This window comes from Brassica napus, chromosome C3 (assembly GCF_020379485.1).
Source record: "Brassica napus cultivar Da-Ae chromosome C3, Da-Ae, whole genome shotgun sequence".
Lineage (NCBI taxonomy): Eukaryota > Viridiplantae > Streptophyta > Magnoliopsida > Brassicales > Brassicaceae > Brassica > Brassica napus.
Genome location: NC_063446.1, coordinates 64,839,316 through 64,853,668, shown reverse-complemented (window position 1 = coordinate 64,853,668; position 14,353 = coordinate 64,839,316). Strand labels below are relative to the sequence as shown.

General features: G+C 37.6%; 1 protein-coding gene across 1 annotated transcript; it reads left to right on the top strand.

Moving 5' to 3' along the window:
• The first annotated feature begins 10,845 nt into the window (after nucleotides 1–10,845).
• Nucleotides 10,846–12,713, top strand: LOC111203956. The gene has a single exon (XM_022698126.2). It carries the CDS (start codon nucleotides 11,318–11,320, stop codon nucleotides 12,482–12,484), a length of 1,167 nt encoding a protein of 388 aa, XP_022553847.1. The 5' UTR covers nucleotides 10,846–11,317; the 3' UTR covers nucleotides 12,485–12,713.
• The last annotated feature ends 1,640 nt before the right edge of the window (nucleotides 12,714–14,353 follow it).

Sequence of the window (14,353 nt, the reverse complement as noted above, 5' to 3'; positions counted from 1 at the left end):
ATTATAGTTCAAGTGTTTTACAAATCAGGACTATTTTATTACTGTAAAAAATATGGTAATAGTTATTAGCAAAAAAAGTAACTTATAATTTTCATATGTTGTTATAAAATATATACATATTTACATGTTTCTATTTTTTGATCGGTTTTATTCGGTTTATTCGGTTTTATCGGTTATATACCGAACCATATCCAAATCCTACGGTTTTTTAAAAATCATATCCATTCGGTTTGTATGGTATATACCAAATCCAAACCATATTATCTATTTTGGTTTGGTTCGGTTCGGTACGGTTCGGTTTTGCCATATTGAACAGCCCTAATATTACTTCATAATAATCAGATTTTTACACAGTCCATTAAGCTTATAAAAATTCTATTCACATTTAATTAGTTTTTTACTCCCACATGAATAGAAATTACTCTAAACAATGCAGACTCGATTAGACTATGCAGACTCTACTGACTAGACTTAACAATAGACTAGACAGACGAACTTTGCGAGAGTATAAGCGAAAAACTGACTGCATCTGACATAGTAGCATATTTTAGCCTTGAACCACTCATTGTTAATACCTGCCAGATCTACATTTCAGGAAGTGAACTTGATGTCTTGAACCACCCAAAGTTTTGTGTAAACCAAGACAACAGATATAACACAGCTTCGTCTTCTCGTAGAGTTAAGTTCTCTATTGTGTTCGTTTTGGCCATTTTAGGCCATGAACTTGTCTGGTAGTCATTAGTGAATTTGGAGAGTATAGCATGAACTTCATCCTCCTAGAAACGGCTCCATTTCACACTCACTAGGTGATTGTCATTAATACATGTCGTATACACAGAAAGTATCATGTTTATGCTTTATATACATGTATATGAAGATTTATGGTCTTATCACATTAAAAAGCCATTGTTTTACCTTAAATATTTACAGGAAGCACTGTTTTTCATTTTGGGATCTGAGTAATTCTCAGTGCTTTAGTCAGATTCTGCTTGACTTAGTTGTCCATTTGAACCGACCTCTTGGGATCTCCAATCGCATTGGCAGGGTTTCCATCAAACATCTTCTTAGTAATAGGCAATAAACCCATTCCCTTCGATGATTTTAAAACTTAATCTCATATTTGAACCTTTGGTACATATCCATAAGGTCGTCAGCTGAAATTTTGAGATCACAGTTTTTAGGTCTAATTTTGACATTTTTTGGGAGCTAGTTTTCCAACTTTTGCTAAGAACCCCCACACTTTGAGGTATTTTTGTGAATGCACATTAACTTTTAAAAGTATATAGCCTTTTGCCAATGTTTGAATGTGGTAATCAACGCTCCCCCACATTTCCTGAGACAAATCAGGATCATGCATGCTTGCATTCATCTGTTAAGAGTTTAGAACTTTTGTTCCGCCACTTTATTGGATTCTAATGAATAAGGAGCAATTCTTACGAGGAATCATTTTAATTCTCTTAAGAACACATTTATTCTCATTTAAGTTGCCCCATATATATTTCATTATGTTATGGAACTTTGTCCCAAAACTACACTTCATGTGTGAGTTTTTATCAAATTGGTTTGAGATTTCATATTGTCTCTATGTAAACCAATATTGTTACAACATTCGCCAGCCTTTTGTTGCGATGTGTGCCAGCTTTTTGAAATTATTCATTGAACTTCTTTTAAGCATATTGCTTTCTCACTACAAGAAAACACATGCTTAACGACGAAAATTAACGAGGAAAAACAATCCTCGTAAATTTGCGTCGAATTTACGACGAATTTACGTGAAAAACTAAAGTCATCGTTATTTCCTCGTAACGTAACGACAAAACTGTTTCGTCGTAAAGTGGATGTAATTTTACGAGTATTTTACGAGGAAAAACTATTTCCTCGTAAATACGACGTAAATTTTGCGTGGTATTTACGAGGGAATAGTTTACGTGTATTTAGCGAGGAAATTTTTGAATCCACCAACTTTATAGGTGTTACACGTTTTTTTTGCCCACCTAATTAATTTTCGTCGTAAATTCATAGCAAAATTACAACTACCAGATTCGAATTTTCCTATAAATATGGATGTTTGAACATCATTTTAAACACACCAACAACAAAAAACGTGAAAGAAAAAAAATGGCTGGCTCCGGGACTATTTACGAGTTGCGGAAGTGGATGTATATGCATAGAGATGCTAACGGGAGAGTGACGAAAGAATACCTTGCGGGTCTGGAGACATTTATGCATCAAGCAGATTCAACACCGCTCGCCCAAGAAAGTGGTAAGATGTTCTGTCCTTGTCGGAAATGCAACAATTCGAAACTGGCAAACCGTGAAAATGTTTGGAAGCATTTAATAAATAGAGGTTTCACGGCAAATTACTATATCTGGTTTCAACATGGAGAAGGTTTTAATTATGATCAGAATGAAGCTAGTAGTAGTAATAGCAATTTTCAGGAAAAAGAACCGGTTGATCATCATTTGCATAATGAACATAGTTACCATCAGGAGGAGATGGTAGATTATGATAGGGTTCATGATATGGTAGCTGATGCATTCGTAGCTCATGATGAAGATGAAGAACCTAATATAGATGCAAAAAAGTTTTACGAAATGTTAAACGCGGCGAATCAACCACTTTACAGTGGTTGTAGAGAAGGTCTCTCTAAATTGTCGTTAGCTGCTAGAATGATGAATATTAAAACTGATCACAATCTACCTGAAAGTTGCATGAACGAATGGGCGGACTTGTTTAAAGAGTATTTGCCGGAAGACAATGTGTCTGCTGATTCTTATTATGAGATTCAGAAACTGGTTTATAGTCTTGGGTTGCCTTCGGAGATGATAGATGTTTGCATCGACAACTGCATGATCTATTGGGGAGATGATGAGAAGCTAGAAGAATGTCGATTCTGCAAGAAGCCACGATTCAAGCCGCAAGGACGGGGACGTAATAGGGTACCGTACCAAAGGATGTGGTACCTACCAATTACAGACAGATTGAAAAGATTGTATCAATCAGAGCAGACTGCTGGAAAGATGAGATGGCATGCCGAGCATACTCAGACGGATGGTGAGATGACTCATCCATCAGATGCAAGAGCCTGGAAACATTTCAACAAAGTACATCCAGATTTCGCTAGCAATATCCGGAATGTGTATCTCGGATTATGCACAGATGGATTTAGTCCGTTCGGAATGTCAGGGAGACAATATTCATTGTGGCCAGTCTTTCTTACTCCATACAACCTGCCACCGGAGATGTGCATGCAACGGGAGTTACTATTCTTGACCATATTAATACCTGGTCCGAACCATCCAAAAAGGTCCCTGGATGTTTTCCTACAACCACTGATAAAAGAGTTGAAGGATTTGTGGTCAACAGGGGTGAGGACGTATGACTGTTCAACGAAGACGAATTTTACGATGCGAGCGATGCTTTTGTGGACCATAAGTGATTTTCCTGCCTATGGGATGTTGTCTGGATGGACTACACATGGGAGATTAGCTTGTCCATATTGTAATGGAACGACAGATGCGTTTCAACTGAAGAATGGTAGGAAGACAAGTTGGTTTGATTGTCACCGTCGATTTCTTCCCATTGGCCATCCTTACCGAAGAAACAAGAATTTGTTTAGGCACAAAAGGGTTGTGAGAGACACTCCTCCTCCATATCTAACTGGAGAACAAATTGAAGCGCAAATCGACTACTACGGAGCTAACGAAACAGTTCGTTGGGGTGGTAATTGGCATGTCCCTCGTAATATGCCAGATTCTTACGGTGTTCATCACAACTGGCACAAGAAGAGTATATTTTGGGAGTTGCCATATTGGAAGGATCTTCTTCTGCGCCACAACCTCGATGTGATGCATATAGAGAAGAATTTCTTTGAGAACATCATGAATACAATATTGAATGTCCCAGGGAAGACAAAAGACAACATAAAATCGAGGTTGGACTTGCCGGATATTTGCTCAAGAAGCGAGTTACATATTAAAAGCAATGGACAAGTTCCCGTTCCGATATTCAGATTATCTTCAGAAAAAAAGTCGGTGTTGTTCAACTGGGTGGCATCAGAAGTGAAGTTCCCCGATGGGTATGTTTCGAATCTCTCTAGATGTGTTGAAAAGGGTCAAAAGTTCTCCGGGATGAAGAGTCATGATTGTCATGTATTTATGCAACGACTACTGCCCTTTGTATTTGCGGAGCTACTTCCAACAAACGTACAGGTACGTAGTGTATTATATCACAATAATTTACAAAATAATATATGACTAACAATGTGTTTAATTTTTTTTTGAATATAAAAGGTATTGGATCATTTTTCAGGGATCTGAGCACACGCACTCTTAAAGAAGAAGTTGTGGAACAGCTTCAGGAGAACATTCCCATCTTATTGTGCAACTTGGAGAAGATATTTCCTCCCGGATTTTTTGACGTCATGGAGCATCTAGCTGTCCACCTCCCATATGAGGCATTGCTTCGTGGACCTGTACATTACGGATGGATGTATCAGTATGAGCGAGCCATGAAATATTTGAAGGGAAAAGCAAAGAACCTCGCCAAAGTTGAAGGTTCTATAATTGCTGGAAGTTTGACGGAAGAAGTTTCTCACTTCACATCGTACTACTTTGCGTCAAAAGTACGTACACGGAGAAGAGCTCCAAGAAGATATGATGATGGTGGTGTTGCGCCAACATATGCAGTTGCTGGTGTTCCAGACATCTTTAGCCAGATTGGGCGACTCGGTGGGAAGTCTAAAGAGGTTTGGTGGTCGAGTGAACAAGACGCTCATAGTGCACACACCTATATTCTACTCAATTGCGAAGATCCATTGATGCGTTATTTTGAAAGGTAACATATATTGACACTTCGAAACACATATAAGTATAATTAATTGTATAATTGCGAGAGATTCATTCCTATAAAATGTGATTTTACAGCCTATTTGTTTCTCAAGTCGAAGAAACATTTCCTGGTATATCCACAAGTGACGTAGACAAAAGGAAAGATCAACACTTCATTAAGTGGTTGCGGAATCAGGTATTAACTAAAACTTTTTTTTCATACATTATCTGTATTTCATTAACATTCTCTTTATTTTTGCAGGTTGATTATGACGACGACGATGCAGATTATCCTAAGTGGTTACACGAAGTAATTCAATCTCCACTTGTAAAGGTCACCACATCACAGATGTATTTCACACGAGGCTATACTTTTCATACATATGACTATGGTAGACAGCGGGCGACCAGTAACTATGGAATATGTGTGAAAGGGGAAACAGATTTCTACGGGATCTTGACGGAGATTATTGAAGTCGAATTTCCAGGGATACTGAAGCTGAAATGCGTCCTCTTCAAATGTGAATGGTTCGACCCCGTCGTCAACAGAGGTGTTCGGTCTAACAAATTCGGTGTAGTTGATGTCAACGGTGGACGAAGGTACAACAAATTCGAGCCTTTCATCTTAGCTTCACAAGCAGACCAAGTTAGCTTCCTTCCATACCCTCGGATGAGAGATTCAGGTATAAATTGGTTAGCAGTAATCAAAGTTACACCTCGAGGACGAATCATCAGTGGAGAAGAACCACCATTGCAAGAAGAACAGATAAATGAAGTTGAGGAACCTGAACAAGAAATTGATGACATCCTTCTCATTGATCCGCATAATCACGAGTACGAAGATCTTACCGATGATGCCACAGACGAAGCTGTTGAAGACGAGTTTAATGAAAATGATGATGTTTCTAGTGATGACGAGAATGTCGATGTATCCGATTGATGTATTTGTTTTATGAATAAGATGAGGGAGTTTGTTTTATGAATAAGATAATGTGGGGTTTGTTTTATGAATAAGGTAATGTGGGAGTTTGTTTTATGAATAAGCAAATGTGGGAATTGTGGTTTGGAATGGAAATAAAGATGGGGTTTGGAATATATGAAGTAGAAAATAAGGAATATGGGGTTTGGGGTTTCGGGTTTCGGGTTTTGGATTCTAGGGATTTAAACATAACAGTCGTTAATTCCACGTAAGCTTAAATCGTCGTAAAGTCCTCGTATTCCAACGAGTAAATAACGACGAAGGACTCGTTAATTCCACGTAGGACTAAATCGTCGTAAATACCACGTAGGATGAATTCGTCGTAAAAACCACGTAGGATGAAATCGTCGTAAATATAACGTAACATAACGAGGAAATAACGACGAAACCTAAAAATAAATATGGAATATGGGATTTGGGGTTTGGGGTTTCAGGTTTCGGGTTTCGGGTTTGGGGTTTGGGGTTTCGGGTTTTGGGGTTTCGGGTTTTGGATTTCGGGTTTCGGGTTTCGGGTTTTTGGTTTCGGGTTTGGGGTTTCGGGGTTTCGGGTTTCGGGTTTTGGATTTCGGGTTTCGGGTTTCGGGTTTCGGGTTTCGGGTTTTGGGTTTGGGGTTCTAGGGATTTAACCATAACACTCGTTAAAAATAACGACGAAACTTAAAATTAAATATGGGGTTTGGAATATATGAAGTAGAAAATTAAAGATGGGGGTTTGGGTTTCGGGTTTCGGGTTTGGGGGTTGGGGTTTGGGGTTTCGGGTTTGGGTTTCGGGTTTCGGGTTCTAGGGATTTAAACATAACACTCGTTAATTCCACGTAAGTTCGTCGTAATTCGGGATTTCGTCGTAACTACCACGTAAAATGATTTAAACAAAACACTCGTTAATTCCACGTAAGCACAAATCGTCGTAAAGTCCTCGTAGGATGAAATCGTCGTAACTACCACGTAAAATGATTTAAACAAAACACTCGTTAATTCCACGTAAGCACAAATCGTCGTAAAGACCACGTAAACGGATTTATACATAAACCCGTTAATTCCACGTAAGTACAAATCGTCGTAAATATCTCGTAGTGTACAAACTTGAAAAAAAAAGGAAAAGGAGAAAAATACCAGATTAACATGTGGCAAGACTTCCAGCAATTATAATACGTAAGTCTCGCCCACATGAATTCTAATATCTTCTCCTTTTCCTATTTTTTTCAAATATTTATAATTTGAATAGGATTTTTTTGAGGATTGTGATTTGAGATAAGGTGTGATTTGGGAGTTTGTGTGTGGTTTGAGAGTGAGAGTTGTGGGTATATTTATAGGAAAGCAAGCCTCGTTAATTCCTCGTAAGTAAATCGTCGTTAATACCTCGTATAAAAAAACACGGGCCTTTGTGATTCCTCGCAATTTCCTCGTAAAAAAAAAGACGGGCCTTTGTAACTGCTCGCTATTTCGTCGTAAACTTACGAGGAATTTGCGACGATATGTAATCTTATATATACACCCGAGCGCTCACTCTTTCTTTCCTCTCTACTTCCTCTCCATTTCGTAGCAATGGTAAGCCTCTCTGATTCCTCTCTAATTTGGTTAGTTTAGGATAGATTAGGTGGTTAGTATAGGGAATTTAGATAGGTTTGCGGATTTTATGTTATTTAGTGTTGATTAGGTGGATAATGTTGGAAAATATATTGTTGATGTTAATTTTAAAAATTTCATTTTTTTCCCAGGTTCGAAAAGGAAGACTTACTGCCCATTACAGAGAGATCTTCGGTGAGCCGGGTAGTCGTTTAGACCCGGCCTCTTCTTCCGCTCCCAGTTCTTCGGGCCAGGAGACTGTCCCCGAGACTCAGTACACTCAGAGAGTCTCTGGGTCTACTTCTTCTAGTGCACCATCGGCTCCTCATGTGCCTCCTCCGATGCCTCCTCCTGTGCCTCCTCCGATGGCACCTCCGATGGTCGCCGATATTCATCCTGATCTGATGGTGCCTCCGAGTGCTCCTTACTCGCAGTACACTGTAGAGGACATTCTCAGTCTGCCAGGCAGAGAAGGTTTACCAGTCATCGACCCAGACCGACCGGACGGAACGTTGTGGTATGTTGCATTAATTTTTTTTTAATTCGTTTAAATTTCTTTTATAACATTAAAAATAATTTATATTTTAAATTTGTATTTTCCAGGTGGGGGGTTGACGGATGTCTTGCATCGGACGTAACCGACACGATCAAGGGTTACTTCTCCATGGCACATCCAAACTGGAGTAAGACGCCTCACTACGTCAGAAAGACGTGGTTCAAAATTTACGCTGTAAGTTTCTATTAATTAATTATATATATTTTAATTTTTTCATGATTTATATATATACTTTCTAAAAAACTAATTGTTAATTTATTTTTTCCAACAGCAAAAATATAATTGGGCCTTGGGATCACTGAGAGGGTGAGGAAGAAGTTTAACGCGAAAGCGAAAGTTCGCTTGTTGGACACGGTCTCCAACTGGAAGGGTGACTGGATCGTGAAGGGGTATGAGCGTGGCAAACCCGCTGAGCTCACCACGGATGTGTGGGATGGCCTCATCCGTTATTGGCGCCTTCCTGATTCCATTAGAATCGCCCAGGCTTGCTCTAACTCCCGTAACACGGTCGATGAGCACGGGAACGGGCCGATGCTTCACACTACGGGCCAAAAACCCCACGCCGGTGTCCGTTTGGAAATGGTAATTAAATATTTTATTAAATAATTTTTTTAATATATATATTAATTTATTCTAACTTTCTTAAATGTTTTTTAGGCCAAAGAGACGGGACATCTCCCGTCTCTTATGGAACTTTACGAGAGGACCCACAAGAACAAGGCGGGCGTATTTGTAGATGGCAAGTCCGAGCAAATCTACAACGACGTAGTTGCTCGGGTTGAAGACCGCCAGACTCAGCTGACCCAGCAGTCTACCGACGGATTACCCGTCACCTTATCCACACTTGAAGTGGATAAGATTTACGAGGAGGTAAATTTTCAAAAAAATTAATTTTTTATTATTCATTTAATTTAACTTTAAATTTTTACTTACAATATTTATTTTTTGTTTTTAAGGTTGTCCCTAAAAAAAGGGACGGACGTTGGGTATTGGTTCCGTCAACGATGTTCCGAGAGCGACATCGTCTTATGGTCAGCGACGGGATGATGAAGTCACTGAGCTGCGTAGAGAGTCCGCTCAGCTGCGTAACGAGTTGACCGCGACAAAATCTCGTATGGGTGGAGTCGAGGGCTTCTTGGACGTTATTGCGGCCACAAATCCGGAATGGGAGTCCATGTTGAGGAACATGCGACAACAACATCCCATTCAAGGCGAGTCATCCGACGTACATAACGAGGCGGATGTTACGAGGAGGAGTGATGAATTCTACCGGGCGATGAACGACCCTTAGTTTTTTTTTTTGGTTGTTGTATTATATAAATTCAAAACTTATTTATATATAAAATATTTTCATATTGATTTATTTTTATTTTGAATTTTAATTTATTATTAAATTAAATAATTTTAATTATTTTTTAATTATATTTTTAAATTCTGTAAAATAATAAAAACGAAGTAAATTCGTAGCCAATGTACGACCTCTTTACGTGGAAACCTTACGAGGAAATGACGAGAAACATTTAACGAGTATTTTACGAGGAATCATTTACGAGGAAATAACGAGGAAAAGTTTACGACCATTTTACGAGGAAATCATTTCGTGGTTGTTACGTGTATTTTGCGAGGAAACTCTTTCAAGGTATTTGCGTGTAGGTTACGAGGAACTATTTTCGAGGTATTTACGAGGTATTATAGCGACGTCCTTACGTGGAATATTGACGTGGTCTTTACGACGAATCGTCCTACTTCGTCTTTACGACGAAATATATTCCTCGCTAAGTTACGACGAATTAGCGAGGAAATATGTGTTACGATAGACGTGTAACGAGCAAACGCGTTTCCTCGCTAATTCGTCTTAAAGCCTCTCTTACGACGAATTAGCGAGGAAAACCGCCCTCGTTAAGATTATGTTTTCTTGTAGTGTCTGAAGCTAATGTGTAATTTTATATGAACATTAGGCTTTCCTAGTTCTTTTGCTCAATCATTTTTGCATTATGTTCACAACTGTGAATATCGTATGCTTTGTGATTTGCATATTTGACTTAATTGAAAGTCAAATTATATGGCTCGTAGCCTTTGCTTGTGAGAGATAGGTTTCACCAAAAAATTCAATTTACCTATAGATCTAGTATATCAAGTTAATTGACGTATATGCAGTCGTTATCTCATGCATGAAGAATCACAGCTTTTTGACTATAATATGATAAACATGCAGTCCATCAAAAGAAATTTTGTCATTGCAAAATTCTTTCAGCGTGTTCTAAGCTTTGTTTTGTCCATAAGGAAACTCAAAGTTCCATGAAAATATTCAACTCACTATAAACTTATATAGGACTTATATAATAGTTTTGCTAGGCATAGAAAAAATCTTCACATGAAGACAATCCAAATGGATGACCATTCCCAATTAGGGTTTTCGTCTCACTGGTTCTATTCGTATAACAAAATATTCCATTATTATTTGGACGCAACTTTACATTTATCCAAACACATTATAGGAAACCTTCCATAATTATTTGAGAGTAATTTATCATTTTTCCATAATTCAAATATCCATATTACTTCATAATAAACAGATTCTTACACAGCCCATTAAGCTTATAAAAATTCTATTTACATTTATTTAATTTTTTACTCAGCCCATTAGGCTTATAAAAAAATAGTTCCAACAATATTTTTGTCTTGTGTCCCTCGAATGCCCATAAGGATGCGTATGCATAATCACAATTTTCATAGAAGCTGAAGACGATTTTCTTCATAATCAGTGTCTTTGTTCCTTGTCTTAATTAATGACTTAAGAGCATGATTATTGGAGGTTCTTAGAATGAAGTTCTTAGCGGAATATAAGAACCCGTCTCTTAACTTTTAACTAAAAAAGTTAAGAACCGGCTCTTAAAACTCTTATTTAAGAACCGGTTCTTAAATAAGGACTTTAAGAACCGGTTCTTAAATAAGGACTTTAAGAACCGGTTCTTAGCTTTTTTAGTCAAAAGTTAATAAACAGTTTCTTAACTTCCGTTAAGAACTACACTCTAATAACTCCGGGTTAATCATGGTCTAAGGTCTTTACTGATGATGCACCTCCAAACACTTTGATTATATTATAATTATGTAGCTCGTGCAGGCAGATCTATCTTCTTGATCTTGGATATGTCCCCACCCCACGTCAACTGTATTTGGACATTTTCATATTTTTAGAAAATGAAGTCAACAACACTTTAGGTTACATTACATTATTATACGTGCGAGTCATGACTACAAACTAAAGTAGTCACCAGACGTGCAACCCATTCTTCTCCGCATATAAGTATCAATCAATCTGTTTTGGTTGTCTATTTCAAATCAGTTCTCATTTATTTTCAGACCAACTTAAGAAAAATTAAAAAATGGCGATAGATGTTCTCAGCTTCAGGGACGATAGTAGTCAGGAGGATTGGCATGACTTTGAGGTTCTAGGCCGTGGGGACGAGCCCAAGATTCTGATCAAGAAGACAAGTATGCACTCCGACTCCGAGAGACGAATCTCTGTTGATCCTAAATCTCTATTGTCAAGGAACGGGAGCTTGGACATGATATCCTCAAGGCCTAAAGACATCGACGACCTGGCATTGTCTCAGCCGTTGGATCATCAAGATAAGACTAAGTTCATGAGTTGCAGCCTCCCAAACTCAGTAGCCATGTCACCTAGACATAGCACGAGTCATAACTGGAAGGACAGGACCACGGAACAAGTTCTTGACCTAATGCTCGTCCAAGATGCAGCCGCTGCGTTTCGAAGAAGCAAATCTTGCGGTGAAGGATGTGCTTGCCAGCCACCGCTCGATGTCGACATGATGGTGCACAAATCAAGAAATGGACATCATCATCACCATGACTTCTCTTCATCCAACGCCAAGACTCTCTCTCAGAAGAGTAGCGGAAACAACTCTTTCTTCTCAAAAACAGACTCTAACAAAAGCAATATCAATACCGCAAATCCGAAAAGCATCAACACGTTCGAAGACAGGTTCAAATGCAGCGCTTTGTGTCTCTACCTACCAGGTTTTAGCAAAGGAAAACCCATAAGATCATCTCGTAAAGGTGACTCCTCGTACACTAGAATCACCACGATGACTTCTAATCAATCCATGGCAAGAACCGTTTCCATTAGAGACACTACGGTGCTGTCCGCTCGAGCCTCTTTAGAGCGGTTCGAGTGCGGTTCATGGACGTCTTCAGCTATGATTTACGAGGACAGTGCTGATCTCGGTGGACATTTTTTCGACTTGCCTTCTGAACTGATCAAAGGTGGTCCGGGTGGTAATGATCAAGATGATCCTGTTTCTGCCGCTTTCGTGTTCGACAAGGAACCTAACTTAGAGAAAGAGATCAAAGGTGTTTTGAAGACTTCTGGCTCGAAATCAAGAAGGTCTATGGAGTCGCCGCCACTTCACGTTCGGTTCTCGACTTCGTCACCGGTTTCTTATCCGACGTCTCCGACACATGCAATCACGCCACGGTTGCTACAAGCCACCGTGGGTTTTAGTGGTTTCATGGAAGCTCAAACCGTATGAATAATAAATGGAGGATTTTTAACAATTTATTTATTTATGTTAATAAACCACTGAAGTTAATCAAATTATTAACATTTCAAGTTAATTTTATACGTTTTGTATTGTAAAGAAACGAATAAACCCGGAAAAGTGAAAAGATTTGTTAGTATTTGATAATTTGACACATGCAATAATATATTGGGTGATTCCCAGTATTATTTACTCAGATTTTCATATAATTTTGTGATTCTTTGAGCTATGAAGTATGAACAAAGTGGTTAATGGTGGCATTCTGCTGGATTTTTTTTTTGTTTTTATATTTTCTAAACAAAATTATCGTTAATTATTTACCTAACCACAATTCAACAAATAATAAAATAAAATCTATAGTATTATTGCTCATATAATATTAGTTTGTTAATCAATTTTACATAAAAAATTTAAAGTCATCTAGTTTAGAACAAAAATTTTCTTCTTAAACGTCAATTATAAAAAAGGGGCTTTTGCCAAAACTAACCCACAACTTGATTTTAACCCCAAACTTATACCCAAACTTGAATCAAATGCAAAACTAACATAAAAGCCTAGTGAAATTACAGCTCATCCCCTTGTGACCAAACAAAAAAACAGAAGCCATTTTTACGAATATAGCCCTAGTAAATCGTCTGAGTCGTCTGAGATGTTGGAAGTCGTCTGGACGACTGAAGTGTAAGTCGTCTGGTACCGGTTTATTTTAAAAATAACTTACAAATCTTGTAAAAAAATATTTTGATGCGTGAAAAATAAAAATCAAGTAATTATAAACAGTTTTAAGTGATATAAATTAAGATATGATAAAATTGATTTGTTTTGAAGATAGATGAGTGGAAGTAGTGAATCATGAAATACTTTGGTTTAGGAGTTTGGCAAACATATGTTGTAGTATTGTATGTATTGTTAGGGTTAGATTTTAAAAAACTAAAATGTTTTTTTCAAAAATTAGTTTTCACCTATATGTGTTTATTTATGTGTATAGTAAACACTTTTCAAGTTTGATTTGATTTTATGAAGTCTTTAATTAGATAATTAAGTTTAGGGGTTTTGTTTAGGGTGTGGACGACTTATATTTCAGTCGTCTGTTGAATAATTTACTCTGACGACTTACATTTCAGTCGACTGGTGAAGAAATTAAAACAAATGACTTACATGTAAGTCGTCCAAATATTCCCGCCTAAAATTTTTTAAAAAAATTATTTTCCCGCTTAAATAATTTAAACCAGACGACTTACTTGTAAGTCGTCTGGAAAGTCTTCTATTTTAGTTTCCCGCTAAAAATATTTAATTTTCCGCTAAAAATATTAAACTCTTCTGGACGACTTACATGTAAGTCGTCTGTTTTAATTTCTTCACCAGACGACTGAAATGTAAGTCGTCCAGGAAGTCGTCTGAGTAAAAAATATTTAATCTAATTGGATTTTTTGTCTCCCTATATAAAGAAAAATTTACACATTTTCTCTCCTCCTCTCAAATGGCTGCAACAAAAATGTAATGTTCATCATTCTAAAACTCTCCAACCTCTCTCTAATCTCTTTGACTTGAAAACACCAAACTTTATATGAATTTTTCAGTTTTGTCTCATGTATTTCTTACTAATCTATCTCTTTTACAGGTTTTTAATCAAATGGTACTCATCTTCCATTAATTTAAAGGTAAATCTATTAATTTTAGATATGTATATTTGTGTGTTCTATAAATGTAGATTTATCTAATCTTCCACTCATTTTCTCTATTTTTAAGTCATTTGAACGTTTTTGGATATGCAGGTTTTTCAGATCTGGATTTGATATGCAGGTTTTTCAGATCTGGAAGACTTCTTGGACGACTTACCTGTTAGTCGTCTGGAAGTCGTCT